Genomic DNA, 22181 nt, shown 5'->3' with positions numbered 1-22181 from the left:
GCTTTAGTCAATACGTGTGAATACATACTTTATTTAATACCGCGCTCTCATGCGTTATAAAATGGCCGTCTACAACATATCATTGTTACGTGAATACCGAGACTAATATGGTTTTAAAAAAAAGTGGTTTCACGTAAATTGTTGCTTTGTCTATTTTATATTGTTCACTCTAAGTATGCAATGGTATTTCTCTTTAGTTTTTTAAATATAATATGCGTATATTTGCTAAATATCTTGCTCCTTACATTAGTTTACACTCATTTGCGGTCAATTAATGTATATAACCCCTAATAATAAATAACATAACGTAAAATAGACAGAAAAAGCGATTTTAAAATTCAAAAAAAAATATTATTTAATCTGCATCCTTGCAAACTTTTTAGTGTTAGAAATTATTGGCCAGTCGCATTGCAATGAAAAAATATGTAACAGGTTTCATAATGATCACTTTATACATAGTGATCGGAAAAATTGAAAAGACTTTTAAGGAGTTTTGCTGATAAATAAGTTTGAATTTTTATCGTTAATTCGGTAAATAATAATATTTTAAATATAACGACAAAAAAACCAAATGGTAGATGATATCTCTGATATAACTTCATCATTATCATCATCAGCTACAAGGCATAGGACTCCAGAGATCGTCCGAAGAGCGGTCTTGCGTGCTCCGCATTCAACCAATCACCTGTATACATCCACAACATTCGTGCAAGTCTATTATGAACCACAAATTATAATTATAACCTAAAAATAATTTTAATCAAAGTCGAATATACTAAAGATTACATTTAAAATTATCATTAAGATTACAAAGCCAGATGGATGGAATATGTCCATGTTCAGAGTTTTATGCCAAATATTATAAGTGGAGATTTATCTTACAAATAGCGAGTTTCACCCCAAATTGGTTTTGTATCTCGTCAATTTGACTATACTGTTTTGCATTATACATTATAAAAATAACTAAATGTTTAGTCATACTTTCCTTTTTATGTAAAAAAACATTTAAAAAAAATTCTAAGCATTGTATGGTAAACTGAAGTCTTTCAAACAAATTTATTTAATAATAAAACCTTTTTATTCCACAACAAAAAAGTACCATTCGGAAATACAATATAATATCTAATAAAATATGTCCATCACGACAGCGGTTGATTTAATTTTAATTTAAACTTAAATTTTAAATCATTAACTTGCTAATGAAAATTTAATTTAATGCTATACATCGTCAATGCTTAGGTTGAAAACAAACAAATCTTTTTTTTTTAATATTGATTTCGATAACGATGTGGTGATTAAAAAATAAATTTAGTTTAAATTTTAAACTATTAGTACATGATTAAAAATTTAATTTTATTCAAATGTTATATTTTATTTATGCTTCCAATTGTTTTGCAGGGAATTTTGTAACAACGTTTTTATCGAAAAAGTTAATTACGTCAGTAGGAAATTTAAATATTTAACTTTTTTATTCCTAGTTCAAAATTGATGTTCGAAAATTAAAAATGGAAAACTGTTGAGAGCAACATAAAATATCATGATGTGGTTGACTGATATTAATGTAATCTATTTTAAACCTTAAATTAGAAGATTGGGGCATGTGGATATGTAGATTCATTTTCGATCCTATTTTTATTTTTTAAAATTATTTTTTTGTTTACCAAGCACATGTGGTTGCCAGTCATTAAAATTGCGACTAGTCCTGTATTTTAATTGCCTTATTTTCGTATGTAAAATTGTTAATTTTGACAATCTTAATAAATCAAATTCCAAAGTTCTTTATTCAACGTACGATGAATTATATACTAGTTGACGTCAAGTTGAGTCTTTCTAACTATCCAGATGATAAATGCATTTTTTTTAATTTAAATTTATACTATATAATAAATATTAAAATAGCTTGGAGATGGAAACATAAATCTCAAAATGTGCTTAGAACACAAATATTATTCGAAATTTTTTTAAATGTAGCAATGGAAGGTTTCTGGTGTTCTGTATTATTTCTGAGATCCTATTTTAAAAGCGTATAAATTGTCCAAAAAAAGATATGCCATCGAAATAAATTCGAGTCTTATCGAAATAAAAATGAAATAAAATTTAAACAATTATTACGTATTTAAAAATGTAATATTTATTATAGATTATATTTCAATTATGATTGTGTTGCCAGGAAATTTGTAACTACGTTTTATATTGTATAAGTTTTGCAAATATAAGATATAGGTTTGAGAACGACGATAAGTAAATTATAGTTATTTAAGACAATAAAACGTTAGCTTGTAATGCAGTGCACTGAATGCAAGAGCGAAACCTCACTAGCTCTGGATACTAGTTTTAGTCGGTGCGCGTGGCTTGACGTGCCTATCGTACCAGAGCGTCGCTGTCGAACGGTCGTGTCATCGCTTTGCCGGAGCGACTATCCGAACGCGCTTGAATATTAAAAAAAATACATACGTCAAAATAAATTTAAAAATTATCTCAAAAATAAAATAAAAACGTTATATATTTTCACGTAACTAATTTAATTAATTACGCGTACTATTGTGAAATGCTGTTTTTAAAATGAGCCTACTGTCAAAGACATTACGAATTTATAAAACAGATATCTTTTGTTTGTTGAAACAATAAATAAGCGGTACTGTGATAAGGCGGACGGATTTTTGTGTCAAATTAAGTGCTGCGATGTCGTGTAACAAATACGGCACGAAAATGGGTAAGTACATATTATCTATATTTCTTTCAAATCTAAATATATATTTACATTTTTATTACATTTTACAGATATTAAAACTTATGTTCATTTAAGATTCAATTTTATTTCTTGCTACCTACGTAATAATATTTACATGAACAACATATTAATTGTTATACAAAAAAATAATTAATTATTTGTTAATAATATTTTGTATGAAAAATTAAATATAGATGCCAACTAATTCCATTTGCCGCGAGTACAACCTCCTTGGAGGTCATTTTTTTCTCTTAAACACCGAGTATAAAACATACGCTTAGTAAATTATATAATACGCTTTCAAGATATTTTTATAACGATTACCTAGATTCAATGTATATTTTCCACCATGACTAAATTACACATTATCAACACATCAAGGTCTTTGTACCAAACATGACTGTAGCCAAGACTGGTTATATTTAATTCGAGAAATATTACCAAATGCGACACGAAACCTCTTTAGTACTTTTTTTTTAATTTCTAACCGTTGTTCACCGTTCGGAAAATGGCGGATTGGCGTTCATTTTAATGATGTTTTTATGTTGTACATAATTATAAATTAAAATATTTTTATATCTATGATTTCCTGTTATTTAAGTTTTTTGTCGATTTGTTTGCGTTACATAAATTGTCCGCTTATTCACGGTAAACAAGTAATGAAAATTGCAATTTATTAACGATCCGGTGAATTTATATTATTTATAGAATAAAATTTACTCTTAAAGATTATAATTTTAAGGTTTATATTCATTTGACGGTTCGCGTTTAAAGAGATATTTTGTTGTTGGTTCGCTTTTACGTTCGCTTCGTGGTTTATTTATAAATGCTCGCTTAGTACGTTGTAGAATTATTGAATTGGTTAATTTTATCTTTGTGTAGTCGTTTGTAATTAGAAATTATACCGAAGGATGTCAATGTCGAATGTGTTACGTTTAATTTATATTAACATAAGCTATTCCAATTTTTTTTAAATATTTAAATTTAGAAAAGATCTAATCGGGTAATATTATTTCGAAATTCGAAGAATGATCTATTCAGTGTACCTAAAAGTCGTTGAATATCAAATTTAAAACTTACATAGTGCTCTTAAAGTTGATAATTGAGTGAATATATTTAAGCCGCAACCGTGCGGGCAATGAACAATCGTTAAATAAGTTATAATAATGTTGTCAAGGTGAATTTCTGTTAACTCTCATAATGGCCGACTATGGATACATCACAAGTGACGTTACAGTTATGTTCGGCTTTAGGACGTGTTCATCTACCATAAAATTAAAAAAAAAAAAACTAAAGAAAATTTATAAGTAATATTGTTTATTATTTGAAATATATAAAAAATATTATTATTTTAGTATACAATGATAATAATTTTTTTGGCAGTAAGATATGATAAACCAAGTCATTTATTCAAAAAAGACTTCCATTCCGAAAATTTAAACGAAATATTATTTATTAAATATTATATAACATTTATAAAACGATATTACTTTAGGACAAGAATAATTTTATGTGGGATTTAAAACGCTATTAATCTTATCATAGAATAAAAAATGCTGTTATAAAGATGCAAATATCGTGTATTTATTAAATTTTGTATAATATGTGTAAACGTTTAAATATTTTATTTTGGTTTTAAGACTTAATCTTGTCACCAAAAATATCTACTATAAGGAAAATTTAAAAGTAAATAATCGTTATATATTTATGTATAAATAAAATAATTATTATATGACAATAATAATTTTGTATTGGCTTTAAGCCGTTTTTAATTTTGTCACAAAATTAAAAATATACTTTTGCTACTACTAGGAAAATTAGGTGTATGTTATGAAATTTAAAAATGGCTACCATTACTAAAACTAAAAAGTAAAGTTATTTATTGTATAAAATGTAAAAGAAACGATATAATTGTTGTATTGTATTCATGAGAATTATTTAAATTAATTAAATATAACATGTTAATATTAAAAGAATGTTACATTCACATTGTTAACATAAAACTAACACGCCATTCTACGGCGCGATGAATTTAAAATGGCGGTCTTAGACTACTTACATATATTGGATCAATCATACCAACGTATAACTCGTAAGAAGCATAAACTTTGCTCGAATGTTGGCCAATATTATCCAATAATAATGTGGTTGCTTCGCGAAATTAAACCGTATGTGTATAACAAAAAATAACTTTTTTATTTGCCACATGTAAATTTTTTAATATACGTATATTAGAGATGTTTATTGAATTTAATATTGTTACACAAGCAGTGCGAATAAAATTCATAGTTCTTTGATTCATTTTAAAACATTCATATGGTTACATCGAATGTAAATGGATGACGTTGATATTTATTTTTATCATTGTACAGCATATTGTTTTGATGTTAATAGAAATTGAAATCTATTATGCTATTCATCGTACGTAATATTAATGTCATAATATTTACTTGTCGTTTCGTTACATTACGTATTACGTACATGAATCGAAATATATATACTTAAATATGAAAGATGTGTGAATGAATACTATATTACCAAAGTTAGTTTATATCTTTGATATATATATATATGGTGGTGGTATGATTGGTGTAGTTTTAAATGGGCGGATATATACAACATTTGCCGTCAATTAATGTATAGTAAACGATATAAAAATTTAATTAAATTTAATGTTTTTCGAAATAATAAATAATGAAACTACAGATTAAAATTAATAATAGTTTAGTACAGACTTTGTACTGTCAGAACTTAGTTGTAATTGTACTGTCGCTTTCACATAGAAAAATAAGTCATGTAACTTATATAAAGGTGATCACTATGTACATCAACTATTCCCAGGCTTTTGTACCATGTTTAAACCCCCCCCCCCCCATTCCTCATTTAACATATATAATTGTTTATAAAAAAGAAAGGGCAAAACTCGTGTAGAGTCCATTCGAATTACACCCTTGAGGGGCATGGGCCCTACGATGGGGAAAGCTATTTTACATATTGATTGGAAATAGGCGTAAAATCTATTTGCTGAAAAATTAGCTAAACATTCCTTGTATATATGGGTTTACGGCACGTCGTTTTAGTCTATAGATGCCCTGAAAGACATAGGCCTCCACCAAATCCCGTCATTATAGCCGCGGTCTTGCACATCCAGCGACCTTCTGAGACTAATTATATCATCGGTTCACCTAGTGGGGGGGGGGGTATCGGTAGCACGAGTGGTGTTCTCTGCCCACTGCTGCTTCAGACAATTCTTCGAGCTACATTAGTGACCTTGGTTTTTCTTTAGATCTCGTTCCTGATTCGATCTCACACCGAAACTTCGAGAATAGCCTTCTCCATTGGTATTAGGCTACTACTATTTAATTTACAAGTTATGGTATTAAATTAATTAATATATCTTAAATATATTTAAAGTTTTCTGGATATTTTGGATGGCCGAATCGATCCAATTGGTTATCTATGGTGGTGGATTATAACTTTCAATGATTGTGATGATGAATGATGATGAAATATTTCTGTAATAATTGAGAAACATATTTAACTTGATTTACAAAACTATTGTAAAATAGGAAATTAATTAACAAACATATCTTGGTAGTTTCTTATGCAATAATTGTAATATACTTGATGTACAAATTGCGCATATATTTAATTTAATTCTACTTTGTTTTACGATACTGATACACAAATAAATAATTTTATAATAATTGATGGTACATATGTTAAATTTCTAAAAAAAACATGATTGCACTTTTTGATTTTTACTTTCGAGAAATGAAAAGTGATTTCACAGGATTTCTGTACGAGATCGAATTAGAAACGAGATATTTAGACAAAAGTAACATATGCAAGTAGATAGACAAGCAGAAGTGGGAGTGGGCAGATCGTATAGCGAGCAGAATAGATGAACGCTGGGGCTTTAAGGTTCTAGAGTGAAGGCCACGGGCCACTTACAAGACAGCTTCCCACCAGTCTTATTGAAAGTCTATGAGGAAGGCTTATATCTTGAAGTGGTTTCTTGAAGTTTGATTTTGCTTTTTGTGAGCTATAGTTTTTTACCTAATTTTTACAGAGCTCTTCTTTTCAGCCGATTGACGTCAACTATAAGGAATAAGCTTTCCCCAAATATAACCACAATTGCCGATCTTTTACTGCTCGCATTCAAATACTTCATCATCATTCCAAAACTAGTGAGGGGCCTGCCTGCATCACGTCTACAGGCTTGTGGTCACCAATCAAGAATCATTCAGCTCCAACTTCGGCTTCTCGTGCGATGTACCCCATCGTTTGCCATTTCAAACAAGCGATTTTTCTCGAAACTTGCCTAATAGATACGAACCGTACTAAAAACCTCACATACACGGTCATTGACCTCTCAACTACCGCCGCTTTATATTATTAAATACCTAACTTTTAATATTTAATTCAATTAAGGTTCAATTTGAACGTTCTTGTTCCAATTTTCGTACTTATGTATTTTTTATTACTCATTTATATCGCATGAATAATATAAATACTTACATTCAAATAAAAAATATTGGGAGACCGTAGTGATTTCGCTTTCTCAGGTTAAATTCACACGGCTACATTTTTGAAAAGTTTTTATCTATAACAATACATTCACTTTTGTTAATAACAACCTTTTGCCATCTAGTATACAGATTTTCAATGGGTAAAAATCAATCGGATTTCCTGTAAAATATGCCGACGGAAACATTACTTTCCGATCCCCCTAATATTTTAGCCAAGCTTATAAGAACTAAAGTTTGAGAACATGTATTTTTAATTAACGCCTTATCAAACACCCTTTCGTGTGGAATTTCGTACAATCCATTCTTAGGTGACATTTACTCGACAAAAGAAATATTACTCTCAAATTTCAAGTCTCTAAGCCTTATAGTTTCAGAGATATCATGATGAGTTCTTAGTGGAAATCCTTATATAATTTACCACCATATTCTTTTACAAAATTACCAGATAAGAGATGACCAGTGCGTTTATTATAGGCTACAAATCCCAAGACATCTTTTAAATTACACGACATGATTCTTGATGCTACCTTCATCTCCTGAGATAAAATATTTTGCTTACTTACAGGATTTCTACGAATTATTTCCCTTACTGCTGTGATCGCTTATTTAATACGAACACTACGTGAACGGCCAGATCTTTTTCTGTCATAAACAGAAGAGGTTTTATTGTACCTATCAAAAGCCAGTAACACAAACGTATGACTAATACTAAGAATATGGAGGATTTAAAAAATTATATTTGACACCATACCTACTTGTATGCAATAGCAGCGATTCGGTTTTTTTTATAACCCTACTCTACTTTAATATCACAACATATAATGCAATATATTGGCACGTAAATAAGAAAAGAAAGTCAATAATCATAAAAATGACAGATTCCAAATTCAAAAGTAATATTTTGTTTATTTTTAATTTTGACAGTACTTATGGCCAGACTTAGTATATGTTATTAATATTAAACAATTAAATAAGTGGAATGCATAACTTTTACTAACTTTTAAAAGCCGTTTTCCTTTTTGAATTTAGATTGTATGATTGTAATTTAGAATTCGTTAATGATAGATTCCGGTATTTTCACGGAATTAATTTTATTCCGGTTTCAAACCTGAGTCATGTAGTAAAAACCGCATTGAAATTGTTGGGCCGACATGACGTGCCATCTTATATTTCAAGGTGACGACCGTATGTTGTACTCTGTGAATTTGAATTTTAAAATTTCATTTTACTGTAAAGCATGGAGCATAATATGCCCAATTAAATATCTTAGTCGTATCTCTGTTTCAAATTGTTTTTAAATCTATATTTAGTGTATTCATTCACAGGTACTTTTGGATTGTCGATTATTTTAACATTATAATCAGTAAGATACCACCGTTCGGAATGCTGACCTAAGAGAAGTCGACCAGAAACACGACAGTTGCTCCTTTAAATGAAAATCAACAATTGTACATGTGTTCATTATAATATCAACCGTGTGAATGAGTCAACATACCAAGTTCCACACATTTCGATCAACTAAAAACTGTTGAATTCTATAGGAAGATTTGTTTAATAATATACTTTTAATTTTAGGTTTTAAAATAAAGGTATATATAATGTGTGAAAATTATAGAAACTTGTTTGTGAGCAGTGGCAAAATTAATTAAAAGTCAAACAACTATTGCAAAAAGTGTTTATTATAGTACTATATTCTGGGAGTATTCTTCCGCCTACTATCGCAAGTTTCAGTCCTCTATCGAATCCGAATCAAATTCAAAATGTTTATATATGCTTTTTTATATCACAAAGAAAGACGAGTTTTTTAGTTGTTTTTTATCCAAAAAATGCATAGTTAAATTTTGTTATTGGAGAAGAACAGGTTGCAGATTGTAATTAAAAATATTACTAACGAGATCACGATGTCGGGGGATTTATTATTTAAATTTTTTAACAATATTACACACAAACACAAAGTAATACAAAACAACTCGACTAATTACAATTTTAATGAGATGCAACCACAAAATGCTTTGTTAAAATATAAGTATCATTAAAAATATACATCAAGTAACATACTTGAATATATTTTTAAAAGTTAGACATTATTAAGTCAGGCCATAGATGCCCACTGCATGGCTCCTCCATATATGTTTGGAGACATGCACCATACTCTCAACGTGATATTACAGGACTCTGCCCATCCTCTGTAAAACTTGTTTGTAAGCAATGGAAATCCTATATAATTATTGCAAAGTGTGAATTATATAACATTATCGAATCTCCAAGATCATAGTCTCAGCCCTCCACCGCTGGGCTATCAAAGATTTTCACGACCACGGGTGTTGCGCCAAATCCCGCGATCTTGACAGTGTGGTCGGTCCACATACTAAAAAGTAAGAAGGTTATTAGTACTACTTAAATTTTTTTTCGTTTGTTTATATCGGAATGCTATTTGTGCTATTATATATTAGTCCCAAAAATTAATTTGAATTAAGTTAAATAATCAATTTAAACATATATTTTTTTTATTACTACCTTCATCTTTTCAGCCGATAGACGTCAAGACATAGGCTTTCCCAAAAATCGCCTCGATGTCATGGGTTACCGACATCCAGCGACTTGTCGCGACCTTGGCTATGTTGTCGGTCTACCTGGGGGAGGGGAGCTACCTACGACGCGTCTACCGGCTTGTGATCGCCACTTGGAACCTTGTAATAGTGCCCATTGTGCGTAGTTTCATATTGACGTTACGAAAATGTATTTATTACTTCACCCCTGAAAGCTTTTATGGGTTGTATTTTATCGAAACACACATTTGGGATATAGAAAGAACAGTAAAAAAATCTACGTAAAAAAATAAAAGAATAGAAGAAAACAATTTGATACGAACTAGAAACAGATTGAACTCTCCCATTATGGCATCCTTTCATTTAATGTTACCAGAGTACCAAACGCACCATGACCTGAGGAGAATCCTCAACTCAGGCGGGTTTTTGTGATTACTTTTACATTATCTTGAATTAAGTTGTAAAGCAACTGATTCTCAAACTTTATTATCTATTAAAAATCGTTCACACTATAACAGTATTTTTTTACGTTAAAAAAAGATTCTTAAATTTAATACATGATAAATCAGAGATATTACATGGGGGTGTATTTTAATACCTTAGTTGCTTACAAAAATTACTATTTTTATGAAGCATAGGTAAATATATATACAAGATAAACAAAATTATTAGTTATAATTATAAAAAATTTAAATGTATTCTTAATTTATTGCCAATTGTAAAAATGTATGATGGCTAAATAAAAAAAAAACAATGGTTTTACGAATATTAAACGAACAATTATAATACAATAGGAAATACCGTTTTAAAAATTGGATTTATTTATTCATTTTATTTATACTTTTTTGTATACCATAAATGATAACTTAAAAAAAGAAAATTTATATAGAGAATAGGCGGTCTTAACGCTCGACGGCATCTGTACCAGACAACCTTTGGATGGAGATGAGAGACATATGTATGTACATGTATAATATACGTGTTTATGTGTGTGAAAGACTATTACATAAATACAAATAAATAACAAATGTTACACAGTATCCATTTTAGAGACCAAGAAAATGCTCTGATACCATTTTTTTAAATGCTGACAGCGGTTAATTGCGTATTAAAATTAATTATTATAAACCAACTGTCCCTGTAGGCGTTGTTGGAAGCTAACAGCCTAATTCAATTAGAAAAAAAATACCTATTTTAGAGTGATTAGAAATAGGTGTAAAAAAGCTTTACCTTTTTGCTGCCGAATGGGCTATACATTCAACCGTTTATAGCTTTTGTACCTATAAATAATTAACATATATATTCATTTTTATATGAACAATTAAATGAGAGGTTAAAATATTATAAAAATAATTGTATGAAACCTTCGATTTGGTAGATAATAAATCGAAAGCAGGAACACGGATCTACTACTGGCTGTTAAATTTAAAAATCGATTAGCTTCACGCACCGTGAGAATTAATATTTACGACCAGTTTTCAATAATAAACTAAATTATTATTAGAATAATTTAATTAATGTATGTAAAGAACAATATAATGTTTTTTTTTTTAACTTGGCGCCTTTTATTAGGCATCTCTCGTACAAGGCAAAGCTTCGGTTCGTAGGGACAGTTTTTTTTACTAAATAATTAATACCCGTTCCTTTCTTTTTATTTCCTCACTCTTCTCTATCATTCATCCTCACTTTCTCTATCTCTTTTTTTCCTTCACATAATATTTTATTCCTTTCCCTTTCATTCTTCGCTGGTTTTTCTTCACCATTTCCTCCTGAAGTGCCTTTTTACAATTTTTTATTTCGTTTATCTATATTTTTATCAATTCTGCTTATAATTTTTATTTTATTTTATTCCTACATATTATTTCTGTATCACAATTTTTATCACTTATTTTTGTATCATAGCTATTGACTATACAATGCTATACTATGGCCAAAGGGCTAAAAGACTTGTGTCGTACTCTATTTTTTATTTATTTAAACACAAAATATATCGGCGAATCTGATACAGAAGTATTTTTTACGACTTGTGCAGTGCAGAGATAAATTTAAAAAAAGAATTAATTTTAAAAAAAGCGTGTTACTAAAAATAAGGTTTTAGCTGGCAAACTAATCATTGCAGTCTCCTTCTAATCATAGACAAAATAGATAGAAGATATAACATTAAAAAACACCGCTTAGTCCAGGAGATTTAAAATATATTTAAAAGTTGAAATGGCAGTGGGCAGATTACATAGCACAGACCATATGGCAGCTGGGGAGTAGGTTCTGGAATCGAGATTGATAAAAGCAGCGTATGACATCCGTCTGCGAGGTGGACACGAATTATGGTCGTTGGAAGATGCTGAATTCAAGCAGCTTCCAACCGGTTCTGGTGGACTTTTATGGGGGAAGCCTAACTAGAACGTCTGTTGAAATAATGATGATGATATTCGAATTGGTTATAATTACAAAATTATAACAAAAAAGAATTAAAACTGTTGAAATAAATAGTGGTGTGTTTCAAATTCCGAAGTGTATTTAGGAATAGTTGACTTGAGTGGCTATGTAATGGCGTACGAATGGTACTATATGATATAAAAAGTGCTACAATTAGAGAAATGTGTTCATGTGTGTTTCAAGGTTTTGTATAAACATGATTGTGTATATAAAGATCAAAATGACCAAAAATCTTAACCTACTTCTACATTATCTAGAGTAGTAATTGAAGTCGCATAGAGATGTTATAAGTACAGAGTTCAAGGTCATTACTCAATTTCTGAAAATTCATGTTCTTTAGTATATCTTTTATCAAATTAAAATTCAACATATCTTAATTGAAATAAGCATTTGCATGCGCTTTTGAATCGTCGGTTATTTTAATATTGTAAGTAGTAAGCTACGACCCGCTCGGAACGCTGATCTGATGAGAAGAGCCAAAAACTCAACATTTGTTCTTTTAAATGAAATTTAACAATGTTTCATCAGTACATTATAATATGAACCCAGCAAATAAGTCAACAAACCAAGCATCACATCGGTCAACTTAAAACTCTTGAATGCTGTTATAAGATCTATTTAAAAACTTATTTTTAATTTTAGAATTAAAACTAAGAAAGGGAAGGTCTGAGATATCTTGTGGAACTTTATGATTTTTAAGTACACTACTTATGAAGGATTTGTCAACTTTTTGATGGCGAAATTACGAATTTATTTTTATTTCTTGTACTTATAATGATCCTATTTAGATGTACAAAGCTCAAATATCAAACGTTTATTTATATTTTATTATATTACAAAAATCTATATTTTTTATACAAGTTTTATATAAGTATTTTATATAATAAATTATACGAATCTACATACTTCACTGGTTGACCTTCAGTTCCTCTTTCTTTTTCAAAAGAAATTGTATTACGGAAAAAGATCGGCCATTGGAGTTAATTTTTTAATTGTCCTGTTACGTTATTTCTTTTTATGTTAAGTAACATTCAATAAATAGTAAATAAAATAATACGTTTTATGTATTTTATATATTTTTAATACTCTTTATTGTTAAGATAAAATATATAACATATTTACATAATAGTAAAGAAAAAATTACAATAAAGGGTCTAATCACACGTGACGATTTCTTCCAGACAACCATAGCGTAACAGTACAAATATAAATAACGGGATAAGGTTTACACACAGCCAAAAGATACACATATGTATATAACGTATTAACTAAAATAATACAGTATAATACATAATTATAAATGCAATTGTAAATAAAAATAATTAACTGACTTTAATTAATAAATAAGTGGAAAAATATAGGTACGTTTTTATAAATTCATTTTTATATTATTATAGACTCTTTTATTATTGATCAAAGTAACAATAGACTCATTTTTTGTTCTGCCTTTGCCTTATTTATATTTATAAAGCAATTTCTTTGAAAGTAGTGACAGTGCTCAGTTGTATCGCTAGATGGCGCTGTACAGTTAATACACTGGTGTGTAGGCGAACGTTCATGTCAAGGCGTATTATCTAAAGACATTCATTCAGTACAACCTACTTGACATTTAGACCTGTTGGCCACAGGTCAAATTAAAAATATGCAGGGTGGTTAATTATAGGTATAAAAGATTTAAAGAAAAAATGTTTAACATTTGCTGACAATCAATGTTTGGTACGCCAAAATTGATAGTTTTTGAAATAAAAAATGATTTAATGATAATATATTAGGACAGGAAAGTAATATCACTTTCTTAAGTTAAATTTACACGACAACATTTTTAACAAGTTTTTATTTCTAATAACAATATATAGACCTCCGTTATCAACAACCTTTTACCATCTAGTACACAAATTTTCAATGCCAGAGCGGTAAAAAACGATCGGTTTTTCTGTAAAATATATCAAAGGAAACTAAATTACTCGTACTTTCCGGTCCCCCTAATAATTGTTTAAACATATACAGGTGAATGATTATAGATATAAAATCATTAACCCTTTCTTGATAATGTATCTGTAGGGATATATCAGAATTAAAAAAAAATAGTGGCATCAATTTTGAACACAAAGTAATCATTTGTATGTGAATGTTTAGTTATATTAGTTTAGTTAATTTCTTAATTTTCGAACGCTTGTTCAGTTTTTTCTGTTGGCATCCTTGGGTCTTAAAAGTCAAGTGGTATGAATATTAATATAATTTTAAAACAATCTGCCAAATTAAGGGTTAAATGGGTAAATACGTAAATAGGACTGTACGACCAATCTAAGAAAAAAAACACAATTTACAATTTCACGTTACTTTTTGATAACAATATGTTATGTTAAAAAAAGTAATTTATAATAATTTTCAGTTAATATCTGTCAGTGAAATGACCGACGTAATGAAGTCAGGGTACAGAGAAAGTTTAATTAGAACTCGTTATACAAAGTATTCTAAAGTAAACAAAAACCAAATGCGCCGGACGCTGGTCTGTATGAAATACAAATTGGATATCTTTTTACGGGATCGGATGTATTTTTATACGGAACTTCTTAGGATTCATTACGATGTTAATAAAACACTAAATCTCAAATATTTTACTACACTGACGCAATATACATATATAGTTTTAATAAAATGCTTACATTTTTAATTTAATATACTTTATTGTACACTGTAAAAATATATATGTATAAGTACATAATGGTATAGGAAAAGTACAATTGGCTGTCTTATTACACAAGGCAATTTACAGATAACCATTGTATGAAAACGGTATAAGTAACGGGTAGTTAACGTGCACATATAGACAAAAACATACATACATATGTACATGGTATATGTACTTATAATAAATACACCATCATATATATTTATAGATATAATCTAATATATAAAATTCTCGTGTCACGGTGTTCGAACTTGAACTCCTCCGAAACGGCTTGACCGATTTTTACCAAATTTCATATGCGTAGTCATAAGTAGGTCAGTTTTCCATACCCCTTAGTGATAAGGGTGGTCCACCCCAAAATTTTTTTTTAAATTTTTAGACAAAATTTTTTGTTTTTATTTTTTATGATACAACATACAAAAATACACACAACCTTCAATTTTTACCCCTCTACGATCAACCCTTATTTTTAATGTGTTAATTAAAAACTTTAGTTTTTGTTTGCAAAACAACGTTTGCGGGATCAGCTAGTTATAAATAAAAACATCAAACTGACTCAGATCACACTTGCATCAGAAAGAAAAGTAACTTAGTTATAGAGTCAATAATCATAGGTCTAATAAATATTTCTGAACAATTTTCTTGAAAATAGGTAGTGACTTAGCACTTATATATTTAGCGGTAAATCATTCCACAATCGAATCTTTACATATAACAGTAAATTTCTAAATTTGTTATGTCAATAACCTTTATTAAAAAAATAAAGATCTTTATCCAATTTACAATTATTTGCTACAACAGACAATTATACACTACCGCTAATATTACACTTTTAATAATAATTATAATTTATTCTTTTGATTGCTAAGAAATTCTTAAAAGAACTCGCGAAAACTGCGTGACATATTATGATTTTAATTAAATTTAATATTCTTTATTGTACACAATTAAAATATAAATAGTTTCATAATAATAAACAGTATAGTAAAATCCATAGTATGGAAACAGTAGAAGTATAAATAATGGGTAGTTAACATGTATAAAACATACATATATACGAACATACATACATATGTATATGGCATATATAAATTATTATAAATTTTATAGAAAAACCGATTGATATATACTAGATGGCAAAAGGTTGTTGATAACGAAGGTGTATATATTGTAGAAATAAAAACTTGTTAAAAATGTAGTCAACAAACAACAAAAAAGAAAACTCACAAACTGACTTGGATAGCGCATTATTGTCAAATAAAACACTAATTTGTTCAAATATCATAATAAATCTCTTCTTTCGATATTCCCTTACGATGGTTTAAGGCAGAGATGTGGTGAAAATAATTTGAAATATGGGTATAAAACACGTAGAGCAACAAAGACACACTTAAACTGCACAAAAAGCATAGAGAATTGCAGAATAGCATTCCCCGCTAGTCCTCCTGATTGCTCTAAAAACCGCTTGTCATTGGCCGCCATCTTGTTATCTAGAAGTCTTTTTCGTTTTAGCCCATAGACACAGACTTACAGTAGTCTTCCGCCTAAGGTATCTATGGGAGGAATCGCCACGCTTGGCAGGCGCAGACTCAGAGGACGCTGCTGTCCATCCATTGAATACTTGTGGCAATCATCGCGTTCTCCAAAACACGTCTTAAATACTGCTTGTCATTGGCCGCCATCTTGTTGAAATTCTAGAAGTATCTTCAAGTATTTTCTCGAAGTACCTACAAACATATTTACATAATTATTACTGTTGCTATTAAAAGATAAATAGTAAAAAAATCTTATTTTTATTGTTAACTCTATGCCGTCCGGCGACATATTAATTAAATAATATTGACATACATTACCTTTACACTATAAAAACGCTTTTCTAAATATGTTATGTAGGTACTTTTGATTTTATATTTGAACATAAAGAAATTAAAATCTTAGAGATAGAACCAGATTTGAAAGCTTGAAGCGAAAAAAAAAATGTTTACATTCCTACGGGAGCTTAAAAAACCGATTAATCGGAAATAAATTGCGTCACTATTTTGGCGGGAAACGATAAACCTAACCTATATAATCTGCAATGGACGGAATAATCACTGGAAGCGTAGATATCACAGATCTATTCACAGTTGCTGTTTAATATTAAATTAGTTTTGTGAATGCTTTAGTCCTCCGTTGCTTTATTACTCTCTAAAACATAATTTAATAAATATAGCGTAATATACAAGAAATGTGTCTTGATAAATAAATCAATGTTATGTAATTTCAGAGTATATATTGCAAGTTTATAATTACATTTAAGAATAGCAACATTGAGTTCTTGAGTATTATTATGATGTTGGGGTCGAAAGGATTCTCGACCGGCGCTCACAAGCAGGTGGAGGCGGCGTGGACAGGACCCCACTAGATGGGTGGACGACAAAGTTTATGCCTTGCAGTAGTTCATATGATCATTAGTAAAACGTCTTTTCGATCTTTAAAATTCGTATTTAACAATTAAATTTAAAATAATAATTATTAGTAAATTTGTACGTTTTTAAATGGTATTAAGTACGCTTAAGAACTTTCGGCCTTGCATCTCTTTGGCTTCGTGGAAGCTGCAGAAACGAATTTATAGGGGTTCTTACACAAGAATGGCGTTATAAAAATTTAGTTTTAGTTTCACCAATTTAATTAGGTGAAGTAATTTATTCATGGAAAAGTTTCTTAAGAATAGTTTTAATTTTTTTTTTTCGAGTGTTTATCCAGCAGACGTTAGTGTTCGTGTTTCTATTTGTTACATTTTTAATTTTGTTTGCTCATTTTTTGTAGAAAAAAAAGTTTTACATTCGAATATTTATGTGTGTATTGGAGGTATCTCAAAGAACAATGGTGAAGGCTATGCTTGAACTTTAGTTGAAAGATCGAATCAGATATGTGTAATTCCGTAAAAGAACAAGTCACCGATTTTTCCTCAGAAATCCAGGTTATGTTTTAGGATAGACTGTGTCATGCAATATGCGTTTACAGACATCTTAGTATTTGGACAGCTTCTTAGTATGTATCCTGAACATATATATATAATGTCATAGGTCCGTTTGCACATATACACGAGAAAATTAGAACAATTAAGAAACGTTGTCACGTATTTATATACATATAGTTTTTGTGTCGGTATGTTTGTTTTGGGTTTTCATAAATAAAACAACTGTAATTGCGTGCAATAAATATATTATTATAATATCAAATCGAGCGCTATACAGATCTGATTTAATTTTGATTTTACAGATAAAAGCCTCAAATCACCAATCACCTTGTATAGCACTTTTGTCAGTTAATACTTTTAAAGCATTTCTACATATTTCTTATCATCTTGTAATTGATATCTAAATGTGTTATATAATTTTTTTAACAGTACAGCGATAAACACTAATAAATTCTAATATGTATAAATACGAAATTTTAAAACGCTTCTCTTACTTTATTATCATTGTTATTTATTATGATACAGAAAACATTATTTTCAAACATTCACCTCCTTTTAAAGATTTTATATTTATATTCAATCATCCTATAGATATATTTATTAATAAATGGATCTAACAAATACAAAGGTAATTGATAAATTTTGTACAATTGTTTGTTAATAGAGTTGAAGAGACGTTAGTTAATTTCAAAGGAGACCAAATGTAATAAATGTTACGTGATACGTAAGTTACACTTTAGCGACGATTCCAGTGAATGTTAGCCGCGTACGGACTTCAAAGCTTTGTTTTAGACATCCGATACGCTCAGCTCTTCGCTACACCCAGCTGGGTACACTGGAAACTGCCACGTTTTGTTTGCTATATAGTTTAATGGGTTACAATGTATTTTAAATATTGATCCATAATACATTTTTAATAACATCTAATACTCGTATATAAAATTCTCGTGTCACGGTGTTCGAACTTGAACTACTCTGAAACGGCTTGACTGATTTTTACCAAATTTTATGTGCGTATTCAGTAGGTCTGAGAATCGGCTACTATCTATTTTCTATACCCCTAAGTGATAAGGGTGGTCCACCCCTAAATTTTATTTTTAATTTTTTAGACAATTATTTTGGTTTTTGTTTTATTATGATACAGCATACAAAAATACATACAAACTTAATTTTTCACCCCTCTACAATCAACCCTTATTTTTTATTTGTTAATTAAAAACTTAAATTTTTTTTGCAAAACAACGTTTGCGGGATCAGCAAGTATTTATATAAAACACAACAAAAATAATTTAACAACTGGTTCTAGACAAGTGGTTTTTAAACTTTTTATGTGCTATGTCCGCCTTTGCCTTTCTAAAGTTCTTACATGTTCTTATATGTTACATGTTCTATGTAACATATATAATAAAGCGAAAGGTGTAGACCAGAGTTCCCCAAACTTTTTTGTGTCGTAGACCCTTGCCATGTTTTTCCGTGTTGGGTAGACCCCCTACTTACCTGATATTGATTTCCTGTAAATTTCTAACTGTAGTGAAGTTTAGTGTTAAAAACTTAAAGTAAAAACACATGTTAATTTATACATTATTAATTGAATTTAAATTAAAACTACTCAAAAAAAAATTTGTATCTGTTATGTAAAGTATACGTAACATTAAATAAACAAATTTTTTACTTCATAGTTACTTTTATAAATAGTGTAAATGTTTTGATATTATAAGATAGTATGATGTAGGTAAATAGGTATTATCAGTGTATGTGTTGAGATCCACTATCGTGGACCCCCATTTTAATTTCATGAACCCCGAAATTTTTTTTCGCTGACGTAGACCCCTTGCTGGTTGTCATAGACCCCTAGGGGTCGATATAGACCACATTGGGAATCAATGATGTAGACTCACTCACAAAAGTGTAGGTTCACTTTCCTATTGCCACGCTTAACAATCAAATTTCCTCACTGTGGGGCGTGGGCCCCACGTTGGTAAACACTATTCTAGACCTATTCCAATAAGCATGTCTCTCTAATAACGAATTATATATATAGTAAATGTATGCGTAATTTATGTATATGTTATTTCCTAAGCATGTGATTATAATGAATTAATTTTTGTATAATATCTAGACATCTGCCTACTAATCATCAACCCAGTGAGGGTCGACTGGTGGAGAATGGTTAAAGAGCAATAGAGGACCGAGATTTGCGATCGTGGGTCGCTGGTTCTATTCTCAGGAAACAGTCTTATATAATTCACACTTTGTGCATTAATTATATAAGGTTGACGTTCTTCACAAAAAAGCTTCCAGTGGATGGACACACTGCGATCTCCAACCCGCATTTCAAGCGTGGCAATTATGACATATTTTCCTATAGATATCTTTGGCCTCTATGAAACGACGATTGCATAAAGGCATTAAATCCGCCATTACACAAATAGTAAAAACGTTAAATAAACTAAATAAGCGCAAGAAATAAAAATATAAATTTCATCTTCCTTGATTGCATTTTAATAATACAGAGATGTAATTCAAAATTAGGAATATATTTGTCAATGAAAATATTGAAGAAATTTTTAATAAAACATAATTATAAAAAAAATTAAAAACAGTACTAAATGTAAGAGTCTTTTGTGAGCAGCAGTGATAGTCCACTGCCCAAATGGTGGGCAAATTTCGCTGGTTCGAGGCGGCAGGGCGTAGGAGCCTTGTCTAAGACCTCTTTCAAGGTAGCGAAGCTCCAGAGCTCCCTGAGGAGACCAAGCTTGGACCGTTACATACTAATTTTACACTAGATTGGGAGGCCGGCGATCTTTAACATCGTTTCGAGTGACTAACTCAAGGGCCCCCACGAGGGGACTAGATATGAGGTGGTAAAGTAGAAATAAGTAGGTTAAGGACAGGGCAAAATAACAAAGAAAAGAAAACAAAGAACTAGGTATCCATGATAGTGGGAAAATATTTAACAAAAGAATATAGTCGCTAAAAAGTGAACAAGTCCTTTTCCAAATTCCAAAGTTTCACAAGATATCTCAGACCTACCTTTTACTAGTTACAAATCTAAAATTAAAAGTATACAAAATTATTTAAAAAATCTTGTTATAGCATTCAAGAGTTTTTAGTCGATCGAAATGTGTGAAATTTGGTTTGTTGACTCATTGACGTGGTTTATATTTTAATGTCAATCAAACATTGCTAAATTTCATTTAAAAAGAGCAAGTATTGTGTTTCCGGTCGGTTCCCAGGAGATCAGCATTCTCAGCCGATGGCAGCATACAACTGGCTGACTACACTGACCCTTATAATGTTAAAAATAATTAACAATTCAAAAGTGCGTGTAAATGTCTATTTAAATAAAGAGGTTAGGAATTTAAATAATTATATATTTATTGCAAACAGAACCACTGGTAAAATAAAATATATTCTGCGCTTCATCCATTTTATTTTAATGAAGCCTTATGAACTATTGGTGATCTGTGCTTTGAGTTCATAAGTCTGTTCTTCGTCTTCCGACAAAACTGACTATAAAAAAAAACGTACATGTATATAAATAATTGATCACTTAGCTAAATAGAATATAAAATAAATTATATAAAACAAGGTAAACTATATAAAACTTAACTAAAAAAATACTTTTTGTCATATGACTTAGTAATATGTAAATTCTTTTCGAATGCAAATTTTTTATTTGAAAATATATTATCAATCTTGTATTACGTAAAACTGGGCACCATTTTACTATTATGAACATATCTCACAGTTTTGAATTTGATCTATCAGTTAAAACTAGTCATAGAGTTTCTTAAACTATATTCCTTAAAAGAATGTAATGTTTCGTAATTTTAAATGAGTTATGTTTCATATATACTTTGTAACATATTTCCATTTAAATATATAACTTCCAATTGTTTTATGCGGCAACAATAAGAAAGATAAGTAGTCGTTGAGGCAAACAAGCTTTCATATATTTCGTTCGTTATAAATGTTTCTGATAAAATTATAGATTCAATAAACATGTTTGCGAATTGGAAATTCTCCGATACGGCACGGAAACTACACGTAACGCCATCTATCGGCATATACAATAAACTTTTTAAATTCAACAAGATGTTTTTTGTTTCTCGTTTTTATGGGTGAATACATGTATTGTTCTTAATAATTTTAAATGTAATAAATAAATTACAATAATGTTGTTAAAATGCATATATAGTTAGTAATAGCTTTTGAAATTCTCGTAGTTGTCAAAGGTTCTCTGATAGAAATCGCCTCGAGCGAAAAGACCGCTTCG

The 22181-nt window shown here is 29.7% G+C and overlaps 1 protein-coding gene across 2 annotated transcripts in view; it reads left to right on the top strand.

Moving 5' to 3' along the window:
- LOC137924894 (uncharacterized) overlaps positions 1-22181 on the top strand; it is a 58187-nt gene that overhangs the window by 16474 nt on the left and 19532 nt on the right. The window contains exon 1 of one of the 2 annotated variants that reach the window (XM_068768281.1): positions 2353-2713. The exons of the other annotated variant lie outside the window; for it this stretch is intronic. Within the exon in view, the coding sequence (XP_068624382.1) occupies positions 2683-2713 (31 nt within the window). The 5' untranslated portion in view covers positions 2353-2682. Of the gene's footprint in view, positions 1-2352; positions 2714-22181 lie in introns of those variants that run through there. 2 annotated transcript variants of the gene reach the window in all.

The sequence above is a fragment of the Battus philenor genome, unplaced genomic scaffold (genome assembly GCF_028537555.1).
Source record: "Battus philenor isolate CCGP_79_NKW_IND1 unplaced genomic scaffold, ilBatPhil1.0.hap1 SCAF_25, whole genome shotgun sequence".
Classification (NCBI taxonomy): Eukaryota; Metazoa; Arthropoda; class Insecta; order Lepidoptera; family Papilionidae; genus Battus; species Battus philenor.
The sequence above is the reverse complement of the archived record's forward strand: the minus strand, read 5'-3'. Positions and strand labels throughout refer to the sequence as shown.